At 39.0% G+C, this 19,939-nt stretch overlaps 2 protein-coding genes across 2 annotated transcripts in view; one reads left to right on the forward strand and one right to left on the reverse strand.

The window, feature by feature from the left end:
• Nucleotides 1-5,001: 5,001 nt before the first annotated feature.
• On the forward strand, nucleotides 5,002-8,816 carry btd (biotinidase). Its single transcript, XM_043232995.1, has 3 exons — nucleotides 5,002-5,214; nucleotides 5,990-6,139; nucleotides 6,923-8,816. Exons 1-3 carry the CDS (start codon nucleotides 5,002-5,004, stop codon nucleotides 8,105-8,107), a joined length of 1,548 nt encoding a protein of 515 aa, XP_043088930.1. The 3' UTR covers nucleotides 8,108-8,816.
• The window catches only part of LOC122335193 (serine/threonine-protein phosphatase 6 regulatory ankyrin repeat subunit A), a 36,293-nt gene continuing 25,038 nt past the window's right edge, over nucleotides 8,685-19,939 (reverse strand). Inside the window, 7 exon segments of the mRNA XM_043232996.1 lie at nucleotides 8,685-9,634; nucleotides 10,903-10,994; nucleotides 11,074-11,156; nucleotides 11,356-11,438; nucleotides 12,539-12,684; nucleotides 12,768-12,851; nucleotides 19,515-19,602. Coding sequence (XP_043088931.1) covers nucleotides 9,345-9,634; nucleotides 10,903-10,994; nucleotides 11,074-11,156; nucleotides 11,356-11,438; nucleotides 12,539-12,684; nucleotides 12,768-12,851; nucleotides 19,515-19,602 — 866 coding nt within the window. The 3' untranslated portion in view covers nucleotides 8,685-9,344.

Below are 19,939 nucleotides of genomic sequence, written 5' to 3' on the forward strand. Positions count from 1 at the left end.
GGGGCGGGACTACCGGCCGTACTATGACTGATCAACATCGGAGAAGCTAAGTATTAATTTAATTAATAGATCGTTTGCCACACTACCTTAATATTGTTGTGAAATATGTTTGGAGAAGCACTGCATTGGCGATATGTCTGCTGTTAGTTCAGCAGATATTCCGTATCATAGCAACAGTGGCGCCTCCAATATTTTCATTGGGTAAATATAAAAACAGTAAATAGTAAATATATTGTACTGCTCACTATAAATAGTATAATATAGTGAAATATTAGGGTGGCACTGGCACAATACATGTCTAAATCCAATGGCAGAAAATATTCTTTGGCGTTACTATTAATGGGAGCATATCAAGTCATACTCCAAACTTCAGTGTTACTATTCTCAGTATAGAGTAAAATAGAAAAAAAAATCTGAAATTCAACTGCAGGTCCCATATATGAAGTAATAGTAAGCAAGAATTCAGTAGTAATAGACAAATTCAGTCAGGGCCTTCTGTAAGCAACTGTAAACTACATGCACACATCTCTCTTATGCATATAATGCACACATAAATTCCATACTTGAAAGCACCAATGAAATCTAAAAGTGTGCAACAACTAAACGCGGCCAACGAAAGAACCTGTGCTCGATGCTAGCTGTTAGCACTGATAGCTGTAAAAACACTGCTGGCCTTTTTAGCAGATTCAATGCAGGTCTTACTTTCTCAGCTATTCTCTCGTTTGCAAAAGATCGCATTGAAAAGGCGTTTTTAGTAGATCGGCAACAAGCTCTGCATTTTTTTTTTTTTATGTTGGATATTCCAGTTCAACCTCAAACAAACTAAACCCCTCTGGATTTACAATTGCATTTTGAGTGGAATAAACGTACCCACCAATCAATTTGCGCCAATTTTGAGAATGCAGCAGATGCGAAGGACGATAAGAGGTTGCTCAGGTACTAGAACATTCAGGGTTTTATAAGTAATTAACAAGATTTTTAAATCTAGATGATGTTTAATAGCTAGCCAGTGCTGTGCTGACAGAATCGAGCTAACAGTCTAATTTACAATAATCTAAACTTGAGGTCATGAACTCATTAATTAACGTTTCTGTATTTAACATCGAGGACGTAGGTTGGAATCGAGATGGAAAAATGCAGTTTTTCGAATGCTAGAAGGAGAGATTGCTATCAAATAGCACACCTGTTCCTAACTGATGAAGAAGAATCGAGAGAGCAGACATCAAGTGTTTGAGGTTTGAGGTCCATCAACTTAGCTGTAAAGAATTACTCATCAAGTTTCCTCATCACCACGTCTCCCGATAATATCTAATATGTAAAGCGGGAAAAGTAACGGCCCTAGTACTGAGCCTTGAGGAACGCCATGATACCTCTTCATGCACGGCTACAAACTGAAAAAAGTATAATAAAATCTCTCTGGATCCATACAACTATTGAAGGCCATGACATCTGACACTTTTGCTACACTGTTAATACGCAAGGATTTGATCGAGTTACGCAGTTAAGATTAGCGGCAAAAATCACCATTCATCAAGCAATCAGAATCAGTAATAATCCACTGCTAGCAGTTTAATGCATGAAGGGTAGGCAAAGACTTTAATGCATGAAGTGTTTCCCACAGAGTGAAAGCCGCCATCGATGCTTGCATTATTGACTCATCTGACCGGGGTTTCGTCGGTTACAGCTGGTTAGATCCGGCATTCTGTCCACTTTACATCCCACGCCGAGATGAAGTAGTGCAGTCACGTTTAATTGAGTTCTAATATTTGAATTTATAACAATCAGCGATTCCAAATTACATGACAGAAAACATTGTAACGTTGCAACAATTATGTTTACTAAAAAAAGATTAAAAGTCAAAATCGTGTCGTTTTTAGCTGGTTAGACACAGAGAGCTAACGATCAGATCAGCAGAAGAGTTTGAGGACCACGGTGGAGGTGATGGTGTAGATCAGAAGTCCAGGGAGCCCCACGATCTCCGCTGGTGAAAGAGATGCCGTGTTGGATTTGGTAGTTGTGTTGTTAGCTGAAGTGGTGCTGGTAGTTGTGCTGGTAGTTGTGCTGGTAGTTATGGTGCTGGTTACGTTGCTGTCTGTGCCACTGGTAGGACTACAGCTCACAGTCACTACAGCCACTAGCAGTAGTAGTATTTCAGTTATACAAGCCATATTCAGGTCTATCACTATCTGAATGGAGACAATACAGAAATTAAAGTCAAGTCTGCTTTATTGTCAGTTCTTCCACGCGTGAAGCACACACAAAACTGTGTTACTCTCGGACCCTAGGTGAACACAGGTAACACTGATGGTACTATATATATTACAGATGAAAAAAAACTAAAAAACTAAAAAAAAAAAAAAAAAAATAAATAAATATATATATAAATGTATATATATAATAAATATATATACTAAATAAATATATATATATAAAAAAAAAAAAAAATATATATATATATATATATATATATATATATATATATATATATATATATATATATATATATATATATACACACACACACACTTGTACAATTATATACAGATATGGACAGTAAGAGACTAATAAAGGCAAACCAGTGAAAACATTTATAGCGTTCCACATTTTTAAATGTTTTAAAACTCACGTTCTATATATTTATAACAGACACACCCCAATACTGCTAATAACTAATATATATATATATATATATATATATATATATAAAACAGTCATATTTACTTTTTATGAAGAATGTGTCTGTCAAGTCTCTAACAGGAAGTGAACACCAGAGAAGAGCTTCGGCTTTTATTTGAATAGTCTGCATTGAAGTAATTATTATGCTGCACCCTCACAAGAGGCGGAGCTTTGATATTAATGCAGGATGAAAAGAATGCGTTTATTATCATTACTATTATAGTTATTATTTGGTCTCTTCCCTGTCATCATTTACTGTCATTTTACTGTCATCAAATAATATATATATATATATATATATATATATTTTATTTTTTTATTTTATTTTATTTTTTTTTCAAGAACTCTGAAGTGGTCTTGCTATTAAGATAAAACAGGGGCTGAACAATACTGTCATTTTACTTTCATTAATATATTAATTATAAAATCAAGATAGTTTTTAATTAGTAATATGCATCGCAAAGGACTTAATTTGAACAACTTTAAAGGTGATTTTCTCAGTATTTAGATTTTTTTTTCCCAGATAAACAACCTCTATACGGATGCTGACAGTTCTTGCTCGTTTCGTGGGATTGAGAAACGCTGATGAATTTATTTTTGCAATGTATGAAGCTTGTGGAACAGTTTATATCTTAATAAACAGGCACCTTGATTCTTCCAGATCCTTTCAGTTAAATATGTTATAAAAGTATAACTACAGTGAACACATATTGCATTTTGTTCTCTAATTCACAGCCCACTTATAAAACCGAAACTGAAGAAACGTGACAGATTCATGAAACATCGTGTTCATTTTCTGGTAATACCACCGGTTTTCCCCGTATGCATTTATAATGTTATCTTTGTCCCTTTCACGTCTTTTTCTTCCTGCAGAGGGTTCTAGTTATCTATTCGGTTTATTTTTGCATAGTTGAAAAAGAAAACAATGCGCTTTTTGTTTATGATGACATTTATACAAATGCATGAAAATACACTGAGGAAATAATAAAAAAAAAAAAATAGCATGCATTTATGCAATAAAGCACGAAGCAGACGAGTGCTCATGTCAGTCAACAGAATTGCATCTAGTTAATTACAACAGACAAATATTTGCGCATCTATGAATCGTGTTCCTGTTATTGAAACCGAATTGAAAGCTTTCTGTGAAACCAATCTAACTATTGAGGAAGTTTAAATAGCTCTCTCTTCTAAGCGGAAAGAAAAATCCCTAGAAATGCGTTGTCTTTTTTGAGAATGAAATTAAACCCCCGTTGTTTTGTATGTAGATAATTGGAGTCCAGTTCCACTACTATTATACATCTATTATATAATGTTAGCCTTGGTTTTAACCAGACTTGTTCAGTTGGTTGCAGAGATAATTGTTTTATTAAAGGGATAAACACCGGTACCAATGTTAGATTTATTTTAGATCTTGTAGATTTTAAAGATATGACATTTCCTCGATTTTTAAAAAGCTTTTGAGCATAGATATCTTTTGCAAAATTTCAAGTTATTTGGTTTAAAGATATTAGCAGCTCTATTTTATTAACTTGAATATATCACAGAGATATCTCATGAAATGTGGCATAAGACAGGGTTATCAATTTTTTAACCTTTAGTTACTTAAGGGATAATCCATGGCCAGCCGCTAACAAGATTTCAGAATAACATTGAAAAATTTGATACGGTAGATTTCATAAAGGCTGCATGAAAAAGTACATGGTGTGACTTGTTTTGTTTTTCTGAAATGCAGCTACTGAAAACAAAAAAGTTAATTATAAAACTAAGGTAAAAAAATGAATACTTTGTGATTTTCCTTTTACTTATTTTTAATGCATCTTATCTGTTGATTTATCTTTTTTGTGAAGCATTTAGTAAAAAAAAACATTAATGTTTTAAAACAAATTCATGCAAAAACATCAAGAGGAAAGCGCTTATTTAAATTAGCTTTAAAAAAAAAAAGAAGCCAGTATGTAGCATAGATATACGTGCATCTATTTTTTGTCTCTGTTTTGAATTAAGAATAAAAAAACCCCACGCGCTTGAAGACGGACCTCACGTCAACCAATAGAATCACGGTTTACGAGTGACGTACTATTACCCGGAAGTCCCGCGACGCGTGTTTGTTTTTAGAAATATTTCAAACGCATGCAAAGCACGAGCTTACTTCGTGTTGGGAGACAGAGATAAACGGGGCTAGGAAGCGACGCGTTCTTAACGTACGGATGTTTACTAAAGCGCGTCTGTTTAAAACCCCACAGATTTGGTATTGATTGCAATCACTGACATGAACCTTTGGACCCGTTCCCTCACCCGAGTCTCCTCGTCCTCCTCCTCCTCCTCCTCATGGCGCTCGTGTCGGCCGGGTTGGTGCTCGCTTTGAGCGGCCTGCAGCTCGTCCTGTCCGCCGGTCACCGGTCTTACGTGGCGGCGGTGTATGAGCACCGGGTGCTGCTGAACCCGAGCCCCGGGGCCCCGCTGCCGCGCCGATCCGCCCTGGAGCACATGAACATGAACCTGCGTGTGTTTGACGAGCAGACAGCGCTGGCAGCGCAGCAGGTACGCGATGCACGAATCTGAGCACTGCCAGGACACTCGTGAACTATATTAATATGATGCAATGTGCCATCATAACACACACACACACACAACCCCAAAACAGATCTTTTTGAAAGCTTAATAGCATTAGCATTGCGTTTTCTCCAAAAAAAGCATGCATCGGTTTGCAAATTATACATTGATTTATAAATATAGAGTTAAAATCTAGATCTCAGATTTTTTTTTTTGCTTTAGTGCAACAGCTCAGTGATTTATTTCACAATTAAATCTTAAATAAATCGCTGTGCTTAACATACTTATTCTCACTTTTAAGTTGTATGTAATTATATAAAAAGATTTTGTATAATCGGTAATAATTAAAAACACAGCATCACCAATATAATTTCAGAAGAAGAGTCTAAAGTTGGAGTTTTCGTGAGATTATATTAACTCGTACGATTACATGCTTGGTAATTCTTTTAGCTATTATGCATGGGTTTTGAAAGTTTGCTATCTAATAGTCAGTTTTCTGTTTAAGTATTGTTGTGCATTTAAGTGCTGTACAAAAAATAAATAAGCATACATCAACAATACATAAAACAAGTAACCGTATGAATCAGATCACAAATTTATGATAAAGATGATAAATTACTCCAGATCATAAGTCACATGTTTACAGCAGGACCCAAGAATAATCAAGATGCTACTGGAGGCCCTGAACGTCTTCAAGCTGGTTTTGATTAAGACTGTTGTCTGTAAACTTAAAGTTGTGCTGCATGCATGATGTCTTGCACAGGGCGCTCAGATCATAGTGTTTCCAGAAGATGCCATCCACGGGTTCAACTTCACCAGATCTTCGATCGCTGGCTATCTGGAGACGGTCCCTGACCCTCAGAAGGTCACGTGGAGTCCATGCGCTGATCCACACAGGTTTCCAGACACTGAGGTCCAGCACTCATTTTAATGTTGCATATTAAATGCTTTTTTTAATCGTGTTATGTTTTATTTAATAGAAAAGTCCAAGCGACGAGGAGCATCAGTAAATAAAAGCATGAAAGCTCTTAAAGTGATAGCAGCCATGCAACCTAATAACCCCTGTTCATCGAAGAACAAAAAAAAGAGGAAATATGTAACTTTTGTAGCTTAAAATTGTGTTTGGTAATTTTATTCAATTATATTTCCTACTTACTGAGGGGCCCTTGTAGCTAAATGAGACAAATTAAGTCTAATAAATGCTCAGATTTATTAATGTACAATCAATTGATTGCGTTTTATATAATATTTACCTTGTTGTATTATGTATTATATTTATATTTTGTGACTCTGGACCACAAAACCTTAAAGGTCAATTTTTCCAAAGGTTTCTAAGATTTATGTATCGATATTTGAATAAATAATCTTTGTGGGATTTATTTGGATAGCAGAATATTTGGTCGAAATAACGATCTGAAAATCTGGAATCTGAGGGTGCAAAAAAAATAAAAAATAAAAATAAAGTCCAAGTGAAGTTCTTAGCAATGCATTTTACCAATGAGACGTTACGTTTTTATATTTACGGTAGGAAATTCTTCATGGGACACGATCTTTACTCAATATCCCAATCATTGTTGGCATAAAAGATCAATGTATAGTTGTTGGCCATTGCTACAAGTATGCTACGTGACTTAAGATTGCTTCGGTGGCCCAGGGTCACATATTAAAAGTAATAAAAATGTTATTTCATTCTTAGGTCCTCCACAGTCTCAGCTGTATGGCTCGTAGGAACCGTCTCTTCTTGGTGGCTAACATGCCGTCCCGTCAGAGCTGTAACCGAACCTCGGACCCTCGCTGTCCCGCAGACGGCCGCTACCAGTTCAACACCGACGTGGTGTTCAGCGATCGGGGCGTCATCGTGGCCCGCTACCGCAAGCAGAACTTGTACTTCGAGGCAGCGTTTGACGCTCCGCCGGAGCGCGAGCGCGTCACGTTCAGCACACCGTTCGCGGGTCGATTCGGGGTGTTCACCTGCTTCGACATCCTCTTCCGCGACCCGGCGGTGACGCTAGTGAAAGAAATGGGCGTCCGGCAGATCGCGTACCCGACCGCGTGGATGAACCAGCTCCCCCTGCTGGCCGCCGTACAGATCCAGCGCTCGTTCTCCTACGCGGCGGGCGTCACGCTGCTGGCCGCCAACGTCCGAGCCGCAGAGTACGGTATTACCGGCAGCGGCATCTTCACGCCGTGGGATTCGCTCGTTCATCACGACGCCGAGGGGAATTCTGGGAAGCTGCTGGTGCACAGAGTGCCGGTTTTGGATGCGCTTTTCATTGGGGACGATGGGGACAAACCGGTGCCATTTTCCGGGCACCCAAATACGAAGATGCATGTTTGGCCTACGGGTAGTTTCGGCGGTGGGCAATATTGCCAGAAAGAGTCCGAATGCGCAACTTCGTCTACATCCTTTAACTCCGTCATGATGTATGATAATTTCACTCTGGTGCCTCTGCAAGGCGCCGAAGGGAACGTTAGCGTTTGCAGCGGTTCGGTTTGCTGCCACCTGCTGTTCCGGAGGTCGGACGCGAGCGAGTTTTACGCTCTGGGAGTCTTCGACGGCCTTCATGTGGTGCACGGGACGTATTACCTGGAGATCTGCGCTCTGGTGAAGTGCACAGGTGAGGGCCGCAGCGGCTGCGGAGGAGAGACCGAACACGCTCGGACGCTGGTGGACTTCAGGCTGGCCGGGACCTTCACGACTCCACACGTCTTCCCGGGGATTCTGGGAAGCGGGATGACGCTGGATGTTCCGGATCATTCCGGTTGGGAAGGAGGGAATGGCTTTTACATGAGCCGGACGGGAATGAGTGCCGGGCTGGTGACCGCGGTGCTGTACGGGAGACACTACGAGAAGGACACCAATGAGATCATTCCTCATTGAAGAGATGGATTGATTCACCCAAAAATGAAAATGCAAAAAAAAAAAAAATGCTTACGATGAATGTCAAGCTCCAAAAACAATTGGATTGTATTGGTTAAAAACATGAAGGCGAGGAAATAATGTCGCAGCTTTTAACTCTTTAAAGCGAGTTCAGTATAAAACCTCTCGTTCACGTTCACGGTTTAATTTGTAAAGGATTCAGTGTTTTTAGTGAAAACTTGCTTGAATTACTCGCCAATAACAGCGAAAGAGGCGTCCGTTTATTGACTGGCATTTCATGCAAAAATCTCGGAGAAAACAAATATATAAATATTTAAATGGGGCAAATGTTAAATGGGGCAAAATCATGTCTGATATAGATATTATTAAATTTGATAATACAGTGTTAAATAAATTACATTTTTACAAATATAAAAAAATAATTTAAAATTTTTCTTGTAGGTACATTAATTTATGTTCTTATATATATTCTTTAAACATTATATAAAATAAAAAAAACTGCCCATCTCTGACTCCATATTTTTTCACTTTTTCTTTTTAATGTTCCAGTTTTCTGTAATAAAGACTCTGTTGAACCTTATGACAAAAATGATTTATTTATAATTATTAATAATTACTAACAATGTACCAAAAGGTCAAGTCAGACACCTGATCTTTTCATTGTTTTTAAACTCTTATAAAATAAATCACGTATACACCCCCATTCAAATTCACGATCTCTCTCTTCACACACACACACACACACACACACAGCAGGAAGGATGCTATAATTCCTCACAACAGAGGAATAAATACACCGTTTGAGCCACGAAAGGCTTTTTTTGCTCTTCATTTTTTCATCATAAATAATCCATGGTGATGCAAACCTAAATTCAATCTTCATGCACAAACCGGGATAAAAGTAAATGCTGCAGCTCTTGGTCCCTGACGTCTGTAGTTTCGTTGTTTCGCCTCCTCGCGTTTCGCATGAATGCTGGGAATCACAGTCCCACAGCTGTCAGCGCCTCATAAAATGAACTTATCTTTAAATAATGGGTACAGGTGACGTTTGAGGGTTCAAACAGCTCAATGCTGTAGAGGAGAAACAAACTGGACTGTAGTGCGGGCCATTATTTTCCTGTTTTTCCACTTTCTCCTGAGACTTCGGCCACACCGGTCATAAAGGGACGACCCTAATTAGCATATAGTCACCTTTCAGCCAATGAGGCGTTAGATTAAGACACTGAGGGGTGAGTTATCAGTATGTTTCCGAGTCTGAATCGTTGAGCTCGTCATCGGGGACGATGAGGCCGTCCTCGTGACTCAGACTGTTGAATTTGCGGAAGGAGACGTGCTCGGAGCGCAGCGCAGGTAAAGGGTCAAAGGTCACGGTCTTTGATGGGCTGGAGTAGTGGTTGATGGTGGTAAAGGTGAGGCTGGACATGGTGCTGGTGCTGCTGGGAGAGACGGGCATCATTGAGGAGAGAATCAGCGCCAAACAGTCGGCCACGTCTTTGTTCGGGGCGCAAGCCAAAGCTGGAGTGTATCCTGGAAAACACGTTTGATTGTAAATTTATTAAATCTCTATAAATGTTCTTTGTTCAACTTGTAAACCATTCAGTATTTGTACTGCATTTACTTTTATTTATTTAGCAGACACCTATCCAAAGCGACTTACAAATCAGTTGAGTCATTGCTGCAAAAAAAAAAAAAAAAAAAAAAAAAAAAAAAAGTTTTTTGCAGACTGAAAAATATCTACAAAAAAAAAAAGGAAAGCTAGTCTAACATTTGGTCAAACATATTTAATACATTTAATAGTGAGATAAAAAGCAAAATATTAAATATGGTAAAGATACATGATATTATATATATATAAATAAACTAAGAAATATAATAAATTACTAAATAAAAATTACAAACAGTATGTGCATGGATTTAATAAACCAAAGCTAGAGTCTAACCTGGAAAAATTGTTATAAATACAGTTATTTTACTTTAGGTATTAAATCAAAAATGTTTAGGTATGAAAAAAAGATTTTTTTTTTTTTATTTGATTCAATTTGTGTTTAAATCAAAAATACATTACTGTGATTTTTTTTTTAAACCGTACTTCAATGTATTTTAATATTTATTCCTGTGGTGGCAAATCTTTACATTCTCTTAATCTTAAAACAGCTCATTTAAACACGCCCCTACTTTTCTACATCACAGAGTGGGTTTATTTTCATAACTCCGCCCGAATGCTTACACAAAGAAAGAAGGCGGAGCTATTTCTCTCGCTGTAGTGTTGCTGCGGGCGCCATGTTCTGAAGTCTACTTGCTTCGTGCTTCCAAAAGAGGACACAACTAGAAATCTGTGTTAAGTTGAATATAAAGTGAGGCAATTCTAAAGGACAGCCTGACTCACAACCTTTAAGTTAGTTATGTTTTCTTATTAAAAGTACCCGCTCGATCACAAACGCAGACACGGTGTTATGTTTACGAGGCGTGACGCATAAAAAGACAGCGCCAAGTCATGATAATCGCTAATCAGTCTCCACTGGATGCAAAAAATGCTCGTTTGTAATGCGTTTTATTGTCGTCATGTTACGGTAAGGGGCCTGACTTCCTTCGCTTGAGGTATTCAGCCAATCACAATGCACCGGATAGCCGGCCAATCAGAGCACACCTCGTTTTTTTAGAACAATGAGCTTTTTGCACCCGTTTCAGGAGGCGGTGCTAAGAGGAAAAACTATAATGTACAGTATGCGGAAAATGTGCATTGCAACAAATAATGTAACATCATACGACTTCGCTCCCTGCTTTCCAGCTCTCACCGTTCTCATCCACGGCGAGGACACTGGCTCCTTTACCCAGCAGCTCCTGCACGACCACCGTCAGCCCGTTACGAGCGGCGACATGCAGCGGCCTGAGACAGACATAAAGCGCTCGCTGTGATCTCCACACGGGGGACAACAAGCGAGCAAGACACGGGACACGGGACTCACGTCTGCAGAGCTGCGTTTGTGCAGTTAATGAGGTTTCGGTCCGCCACCTTCTCAAGAATTAACAAGGCACTGGTTTCGTGTCCCTGCAACACACAAACTATGAAAGTGACTGTACGGAAATGCGACAAGAATGCAAAACGGAGATTCATATACCGTACGAATAGCTTAAATATGATACGCTTTCAGGTGACATGCATCAGTTTTGCTTTGATGTACTATGCAGCAGAAAAGTGATGCACGGTAGATGTGACGTCGATCAGTACGTGAGTGTGTGTTTGGTACCTTACTGCAGGCCAGATGAAGGGCTGTGTTTCTGTGAGCGTCCTGTAACGTCAAATCAGCTTTAGCGCCGCTCACCAGCACCTCTGACAAACACAATAATATCAGCATCACCTTCAGCTCTTCAACAACACACCGGAAGTCTCTACTGTGGTTTAGTAATGCCAAAGCTAATGAAATGGCTGAATTGGTTATGCTTTGTTTTTTTTTGTTTTTATCTAATATGTATGATTTAAGTCCAGTTTACTAATAGAAAACACACAGCTAAAAAGTACAATACTGTAACAAACGCTGACATAAGAATAAAGATAAAAAAAAAAAAAAAAGCACAAAACTACAAAATAAATTAAAGCTAAACAGAAATATACAAAACAAAACTAATATGCCAAAAAACTAACCGTGATAAACAAAGATAAATGTATAAAAACCAAACAGAAAAAAAGACAAAAAATTTGACAAAATTGCTAAAACTATATAAAGCTAATTAAGAATATATATATATATATATATATATATATATATATATATATATATATATATATATATATATATATATATATATATATATATATATATATAATATTTATAAATGATAAATATAATTTATTTTATTTATAAATACTAAAAAAAAAAAAATTATACTAGTAAAAGTAAAATTGTAATAGTAAAAGTTAAATGGAAATTAATGCAAAGTACACCAACATTGGTAAAACTAAAATTAAATAGAAAACTGAAAATAAAACCTTATGGTTTAAAAAAAAGTTTCACAACGTTAAGAAATGTTGTTATTTAAAAAATGTTAAAACTTCAAATAAAAGTTAATCTGTTACATTATAATGTTTCTATTGTATTTGACAGAACATTAAATAAATCAAGCAGCTCAAAGAGTCCTTAACCATCTTCAAGAATCGACTAAAAACACATCTCTTCCATCTTTATTTGACCCCCTAACTCTAGCGATCTCTATTCTAATTCTATTCTCAAAAACTAACACTATTCTATCTGTTTAATTAACGCAAATTAAATATTTTTATTCTTTCGTTTCTTTACTTTAAATGTATTACGGCCCAGCGTTAGACTAGCAGACGTGTGTCAGCGCATCTCGACTGCTTCCGTCGTCCTCACTCGCAATGAAAGCGTCTGCTCGGCGACTGAAAGGCGTTTTAAAGAGCGGCGCGCTCCTCACCGACGGAGCTGGTCTGTCCGTTCTCGGCGGCCATCATGAGCGGTGTTTTCCCCAGCATGTCGATGGCGTTGACCTGAGCGTTGTGAGCCAGCAGCAGCTGAAGACACTCCACGTGATCGGTGTAAGCGGCGGCGTGCAGCGGGGTCCTGCGGGACACACACCGGACACGTCAGATCAACAAACACGCTGCTCGGAGGACACCGGAGCTGTGAAGAGACCCCGCTCTCACCTGGACTGAGAGTCTGTGGCGTTTACGATCGCCGGGCCTAAAGTTTCTATCAGCATCTCGGCCGCAGACTCGTTATCATTAATACTGAAACAGACACACGACAGACGTGAATAAAGATAGCACTTCATAATAACTACACACTATGAATCAATAGGTAAGCATTAAGAAATACTCAATCCTTCATAAACCATTGTTACAGCATTAAAAATTTGTAAACAGTGCATCTATAAATGTCCTGTTCTTAAGCATATATGTCTCTCTCTCTCTCTCTCTCTCTGACTCTCTCATTCTCTCTCTCCGTCTGTCTCTCTCTCTCTGTCTCTCTCTCTGTCTCTCTCTCTCTCTCTCTCTCTCTCTCTCTCTCTCTCTCTCTCTCTCTCTGTCTCTGTCTCTCTCTCTCTCTGTCTCTGTCTCTGTCTCTCTCTGTCTCTCTCTGTCTCTGTCTCTCTCTGTCTCTCTCTGTCTCTCTCTGTCTCTGTCTCTCTCTGTCTCTCTCTGTCTCTCTCTCTCTCTCTCTCTCTCTCTCTCTCTGTCTCTCTCTCTCTCTGTCTCTCTCTCTCTCTGTCTCTCTCTCTCTCTGTCTCTCTCTGTCTCTCTCTCTCTCTCTCTCTCTCTCTCTCTCTCTGTCTCTCTCTGTCTCTGTCTCTCTCTCTCTCTCTCTCTCTCTCTGTCTCTGTCTCTCTCTCTCTCTGTCTCTCTCTCTCTCTGTCTCTCTCTCTCACTTCCGGTGTGATTGTTGGGCGTGAGCGGCAGAGTGGTGTGAGTGCGGGCGTTGTGTGTGAGTAAACCCTGTTTTTCTTTTTCTTGCTTTGCTTGGCTTTTTGTCTTTTTAAGGTTACTGTTATCATTTTTGACGTGTTGGGCCGCGCGCTGCTGTGGGCAGCATGACGGCCCCGCGGTCGCAGGGGTTGGGTAACCTCACGCGGCGCCACGGTGTGAAAGTGGCGTCCGCGGTGAGTGTGGAAGACTGTTGCCTGGCCATAGGTGAGGTTGTAGGGCATGAGAATATCATGTCCGCCTCCAGGATGAACAGCGCCACAGTTGTTTTTCTTAGTTCGGTTGAGAAAGCAAATGAGTTAGTCGAGACTGGTATAGTTATTGACAGTCTTTTTACTCCTGTACTCCCGCTTTCAATGCCTTCCAGAAAAGTTTTACTGTCCAACGTTCCGCCTTTCGTAAGCGATGAAACTTTGGTGAGAATCATGTCGCGTTATGGTAAACTGGTGTCACCTATTAAAATGATACCGATTGGCTGTAAATCCCCTCTTTTAAAGCATGTGGTTTCGTTTAGGCGATTTCTTTTTATGATCTTAAAAGAAGATGAAGAACTCGATTTGTCACTGCACCTCAAAGTTGATGATTGTGATTATATTATTTACGCCACGACGGAAAAAATGAAGTGTTTTAATTGCGGAGCTTTTGATCATTTAATTCGCACATGTCCGAGCAAAACAAGTGGCAACAGGTCAGTGGCTGATGATAGTGTGGGCACGGTATGCGAGCCGGTTGTTGCCGGACCGTCAAACGCTGCTGTGTCCGATGCGGTATCGGGTAAGAAAGAAGCGACTGTTAATGTGAACCTGTCTGTGCATGAGAGTGTAACGACTCAGGCAATGAGTCCAAAAATCGCGAGCGAAAAGAGTATTTCAACCAGTATTGATACGTCGGTTTCCGAACCCATTATGCAAACAGGCAAGCAAAAAGGTGAAAGTGCGGCTAATGTTTTGCAGTCCGGCTCGTGTTGGGATGGCATTGAAATGGAGGCAGAACAGAGCCAGTTTAAAATTCCTGCAAAGAGGAAAAAGGCTGATGCTTTTCAGACTGTCAAAGCAAAGAAGGCAGACGTAGAAGGTGTATTTTCTGATGATGGAATGGAAAGCGGTAGTGAATCTTCAGATTCTAGTGTCAGTTTGTCCCAGAGTGACTTTTCTACCCGCAGTTATGAAGTTGACGACATTAAACTGTTCCTCAGAGCCACGAAAAACAAAAGAGGGGTGTGTGTTACTGAGTATTTTCCAGACACAAAACAGTTTGCTGACAAAACTAGACTTTTTATGTCAGAAGGCTTGTTTGCAAACAAGGAGATATATCGTTTAAAAAAGATAGTGAGAAAACTTTCATCTGGCGATACAAATGAAGAAAGTGAAAGAAGCTTAACATCATGATCATGAGAGGGGGTGTGTGTCTAGTTTTATGTCTGTTCTCTTTCTTTATTTCTAAGATGTGTGAAATGAATATTGCAACAATTAATGTAAATGGTTTAAGAGATTTAAAGAAAAGATCTGAAGTGTTTGAGGTGATTAAACAAAAAAAATGTGATGTCGCTATGTTACAGGAAACCCACAGTGATTTAAGAAATGCTGCTGATTGGGCAGTGGAGTGGGATGGGGTCTCTGTGTTGAGTCACAACACCTCTCTTAGTGGAGGGGTTGCCATTCTTTTGGCAAAAGTTTTATTCCTCACACTTATCAGGTTGAAGAAATTGTTAGAGGCAGACTTTTAAAAGTAAGAGCCACTTTTGAAAGATGTACTTTTGTTTTTATTTGTGTGTATGTTCCTACATCTGTTGCGGAAAGAATGGTTTTTCTAAGTGTACTCTGTTCTGTCATGCAAAAATGTTGTGAAGAAGAGTACTTGTTTCTGGGTGGTGATTTTAATTGCACAGTGTCAAATTTGGATAGAAACCATATTGAGCCCCATTTGCCCTCTCGTAATCGTCTAATTCAGCTTGTTAAAACACATGAGTTATGTGACATTTGGAGACAGTTTAACGGTATACAAAGGCAGTATACCTGGACCCATGTTCGTGATAGTGTTATCTCGTTGGCTAGGTTGGATCGTTTCTATGTTTTTAAACACCATCGTAATATTGTAAGAAGGTGTTCAATTATTCCTTTGAGTTTTACTGATCATAGTATGGTACAGTGTTGCGTGTTTTAAGTTCCATTAAGCCAAGGAGTGCGTATTGGCAACTAAATGTGAACTTGTTAAGTGATAAATGTTTTAGAGATATGTTTAAGGTTTTCTGGGTTGAGTTCAAAACCACAAAAGGGTATTTTAATTCCATACGACAATGGTGGGATTTTGGAAAAATCCAAGCTAAACAATTTTGTATACAATATACCCAAAACGTCACTAAAGAGACTATTTTAGCTATGAACACCTTGGAGGCTGATATTTTAAATCTTCAACAATTGGCTGAGTCAACTGGAGTCCAAAGCTATTTTGATTCTTTGGCCAGTAAGAAGACGCAGTTGGCTGATTTGCTAGATTTTAAAGCACAGGGGGCTCTGGTCAGATCACGGTTTCTATCTATGAACCAGATGGATGCACCTTCCAGGTTTTTTTTTAACTTGGAAAAGAAGAATGGCCAGAGTAGAGCCATTCATGCCCTGAGATCAGAATCTGGTCAGTTGCTGACAGACCCTGCAGATATCCGTAGGAGAGCAGTTTTGTTTTACGAGAATTTGTATAAAAATGAGCTTGGAGCAGGAAATGAGGGTGAAAGTGACTTTTTCAGTGACTTGCCTCAGGTTTCTGAGGAAGCCAATGCTAATATCTCGGATGCCTTGGAGTGAGGCAGAGCTGTATAAGGCCCTTCAAGGAATGGAGTCAGGAAAAGCTCCAGGAATTGATGGGCTGCCAGTTGAATGGTATAAGTCCTTCTGGGCTGAACTGAAGGAAGATCTCCTAGAGGTATTGAATGAAAGCTTGGCAGAAGGCCGGCTGCCTCTGAGCTGCCGTAGGGCAGTGTTGACCCTCTTGCCCAAGAGAGCGACCTCACTGAAATCAAGTGTTGGCGACCCGTATCTCTTCTCTGTAGCGACTACAAACTGCTATCCAAGGTGCTTGCAAGTCGGTTGGCAGGGGTGATGTCGTGTGTTATCCACTCTGATCAGACCTACTGTGTTCCTGGCAGATCGATATTTGATAATGTTTCTTTAATTCGTGATGTGTTTGAGGTCTCCAAGGTGCTTAATTTAGATTGTGGCTTAATTTCTTTGGATCAAGAGAAGGCTTTTGATCGAGTGGAGTATTGTTATCTTTGGAAGGTTTTAGGATCATTTGGTTTTTGTCAGAAGTTCATTGATTATATTAAAGTTCTCTATAGTGGCGTGGAGAGTATTCTTAAAATCAATGGTGGTTTATGTGCTCCTTTTAAAGTTTGTAGGGGTGTTAGGCAAGGATGCTCTTTATCTGGCATGCTTTATTCTTTAGCGATTGAACCTCTTTTACATCAAATAAGGGCTAAATTACATGGTATTCCCTTGCCAAATTCCAAAGACAATCTCATAGTGTCAGCCTATGCTGACGATGTAAAATAATTATGATTAGTAGAAAAGTGATATACAAATTTTGTTAAAATTGCTTTCAGCCTTTAAGAACTTATCTTCTGCAAGTGTGAACTGGAGGAAAAGTGAAGCTATTTTAATGGGTAAATGGATAGAGGGTAAACCAGAATTGCCTGGGGGACTAATTTGGGGAACATCAGGGTTTAAATATTTAGGTGTTTTCTTAGGGGACGAATTAACAGTGCAAAAAAACTGGGAAGGCACCATTGAAAAAATTAAAAGGTCGTCTGGAAAAATGGAAATGCTTATTACCAAAGTTGTCATACAGAGGCCGTATTTTGATAATTAATAATTTAGTTGCCTCTTCCTTATGGCATAAATTTGCATGTATTGATCCTCCTGTTCAATTGTTAGCTAAAATCCAGGCCATTTTAGTTGATTTTTTTTGGGATAAACTGCACTGGGTCCCGCAGGGTGTTCTTTTCATGCCTAAGGAGGAGGGTGGGCAGGGGTTAATACATTTACAAAGTAGATTAGCGACTTTTCGGTTGCAGCGTATCCAAAGACTTTTAGCTGGTTCTGTTGATCTTAAATGGTGCGCTATTGCTTATGTGATCTTAAACAATCTTGAGAATTTGGGGCTGGACAAAACCCTTTTTTTGTTGAATCCCGTGAAACTGAACACCTCTGGTTTGCCGGCTTTTTACAGGAACATCTTCAAGGTTTGGAATCTTTTTGCTTTTAAACAAACGGAAGATCCACAGTCACTTTTTTGGCTTTTGGAGGAGCCTCTAGTTCTTGGAGCGCGTCTGGATGTTTCAGCAAGTGGACTTTTTCCAGGAATTAACAAAGTTCTCATTGATCACAGAATCATCACTTTGGGACAACTATTGGAGACAGCGGGACTTGATTTTAGAAATGGTGATGCAACTGCTAAGCGTTTGGGGTTCAGATCTACTCGTCTAGCTGCACAGCTTTTATTGAGATGGCAAACTGCCCTTAAAGCAACAGAACTGTCTTTGTTGTCCAGTTTTCATGATGGTCTTAGTATACCCAATTCAGCAGACTCTTTTCCTCATCTGTTCTTTTCTGTGAAAATGGAAGGTTTTTCCGGGATTTTTTTAGATACTGTTGTTCCTGTGTATATTGATTTCTTATCTTGTATTGGGAAGACTTTGTACAAATATTGTGTGATCAGTTTTAATAAGAAAGTGCTGGATGGGAGGATTGATACCCCTTGGCGTGATTTTTTTAAACTAGATGCAGACAGAAGACCTCAATGGAGAGCACTATATAAACCACCATTGGTCAAAAGGGCAGGTGACTTGCAGTGGAGGATCCTTCATGGTGCTATTGCAGTCAACTCTTTTATTTCGGTTTTAAATCCAGAGGTTGGTGTTAACTGCCCTTTTTGTAATGAGAGGGAAACTATTTTTCATGCTTTTGTGAACTGTGATAGATTGGAACCTTTGTTTTTGCTACTAAAGAACATTTTTGCAAGATGTGGTGAAACTTTTTCTAAAGAAGTGTTCATTCTTGGTTTTAAATATGTAAGAAAAAAAAGGTTTTTTTGTCAGTTGTTGAATTTTGTAATAGGTCAGGCCAAGTTAGCTGTTTATGTGAGCAGGAAGAAGAAAATTGAATGTGACCAGGAACAGAATGTAGCCATTGTCTTTTCAAATATGGTACAAGCAAGGATATTGACCGATTTCAATTTTTATAAGAGTATGGATGATCTTGATGTCTTTGAAAACATTTGGTGCTGTAACAGTGCCTTGTGTTGTTTGTTTGAAGATGGTGTGGTTTTTACTTTCATGTGAAATTAGTTGTTTTTGAGTTGCATTTTTTGTTCTCAAATGTAATAAAGTTTTGTTAAAAGTCAAAAGTCTCTCTGTCTCTCTCTCTCTCTCTCTGTCTCTCTCTCTCTCTCTCTCTCTCTCTCTCTCTCTCTCTCTGTCTCTCTCTCTCTGTCTCTCTCTCTCTGTCTCTCTCTCTCTGTCTCTCTCTCTCTCTCTCTCTCTCTCTCTCTCTCTCTCTCTCTCTGTCTCTCTCTCTCTGTCTCTCTCTCTCTCTCTCTCTCTCTCTCTCTCTGTCTCTCTCTCTCTCTCTCTCTCTGTCTCTCTCTCTGTCTCTCTCTCTGTCTCTCTCTCTCTCTCAACAGAGAGGGATGCTGAACACACATTTTTACAGGATGCAAAAAAATCGATAAATGAAAAGCAAACGTCTGCATTTTCATAGAAAGCATCTCGAACCGTGTCACGTTTGTTTATAACAGACCTTAAATCTCCTTTGTAAACTTAGATATGCTTATAAATCATTAACAAGGCATTTATGAACTGCGTGCTAATGACTATAAACGCTGGAAAAGTGAGGTTTACTAGCACTTTGCGAGTGAGAATCGTGTCTACAAACCCCACGCTTTAATATAAAAGATGAAGATAAAGGTGTTTCTTACACAGCGCAGTGCAGCGGACTGAAGGAGTTTCCCTCGGGTCTGTGAAACACATCGTACTCCAGCAGCAGCTCAACACACACGTCGTGACCTGAGACCGACACAGAAAAGACTAGAAATATGACCTTCATTTGCATTCCTTCATTTGAAGATGCTAAAAAAAAAAAATGTTTGCAATCAATATTTTTTTAAACTGTAGTTTATATTAATATTTTAAATATTTAAACATTTTATTTATTTTTAGTTAATGCTTATTAGGTGTGTTTCACGATTATCATATCAACGGTTCGATTATATCATTTATTTTGAGCATTTTATTAAATGATATAAGAGCAGGCTACTTAATTATGTTACATTATTATTTTATTAATATGCAATTAATTCATTATTGTTGAGAGTTCAAAGTAGTCCTAAATACAGCTTCAAAA

Source organism: Puntigrus tetrazona, unplaced genomic scaffold (genome assembly GCF_018831695.1).
Source record: "Puntigrus tetrazona isolate hp1 unplaced genomic scaffold, ASM1883169v1 S000000746, whole genome shotgun sequence".
Lineage (NCBI taxonomy): Eukaryota > Metazoa > Chordata > Actinopteri > Cypriniformes > Cyprinidae > Puntigrus > Puntigrus tetrazona.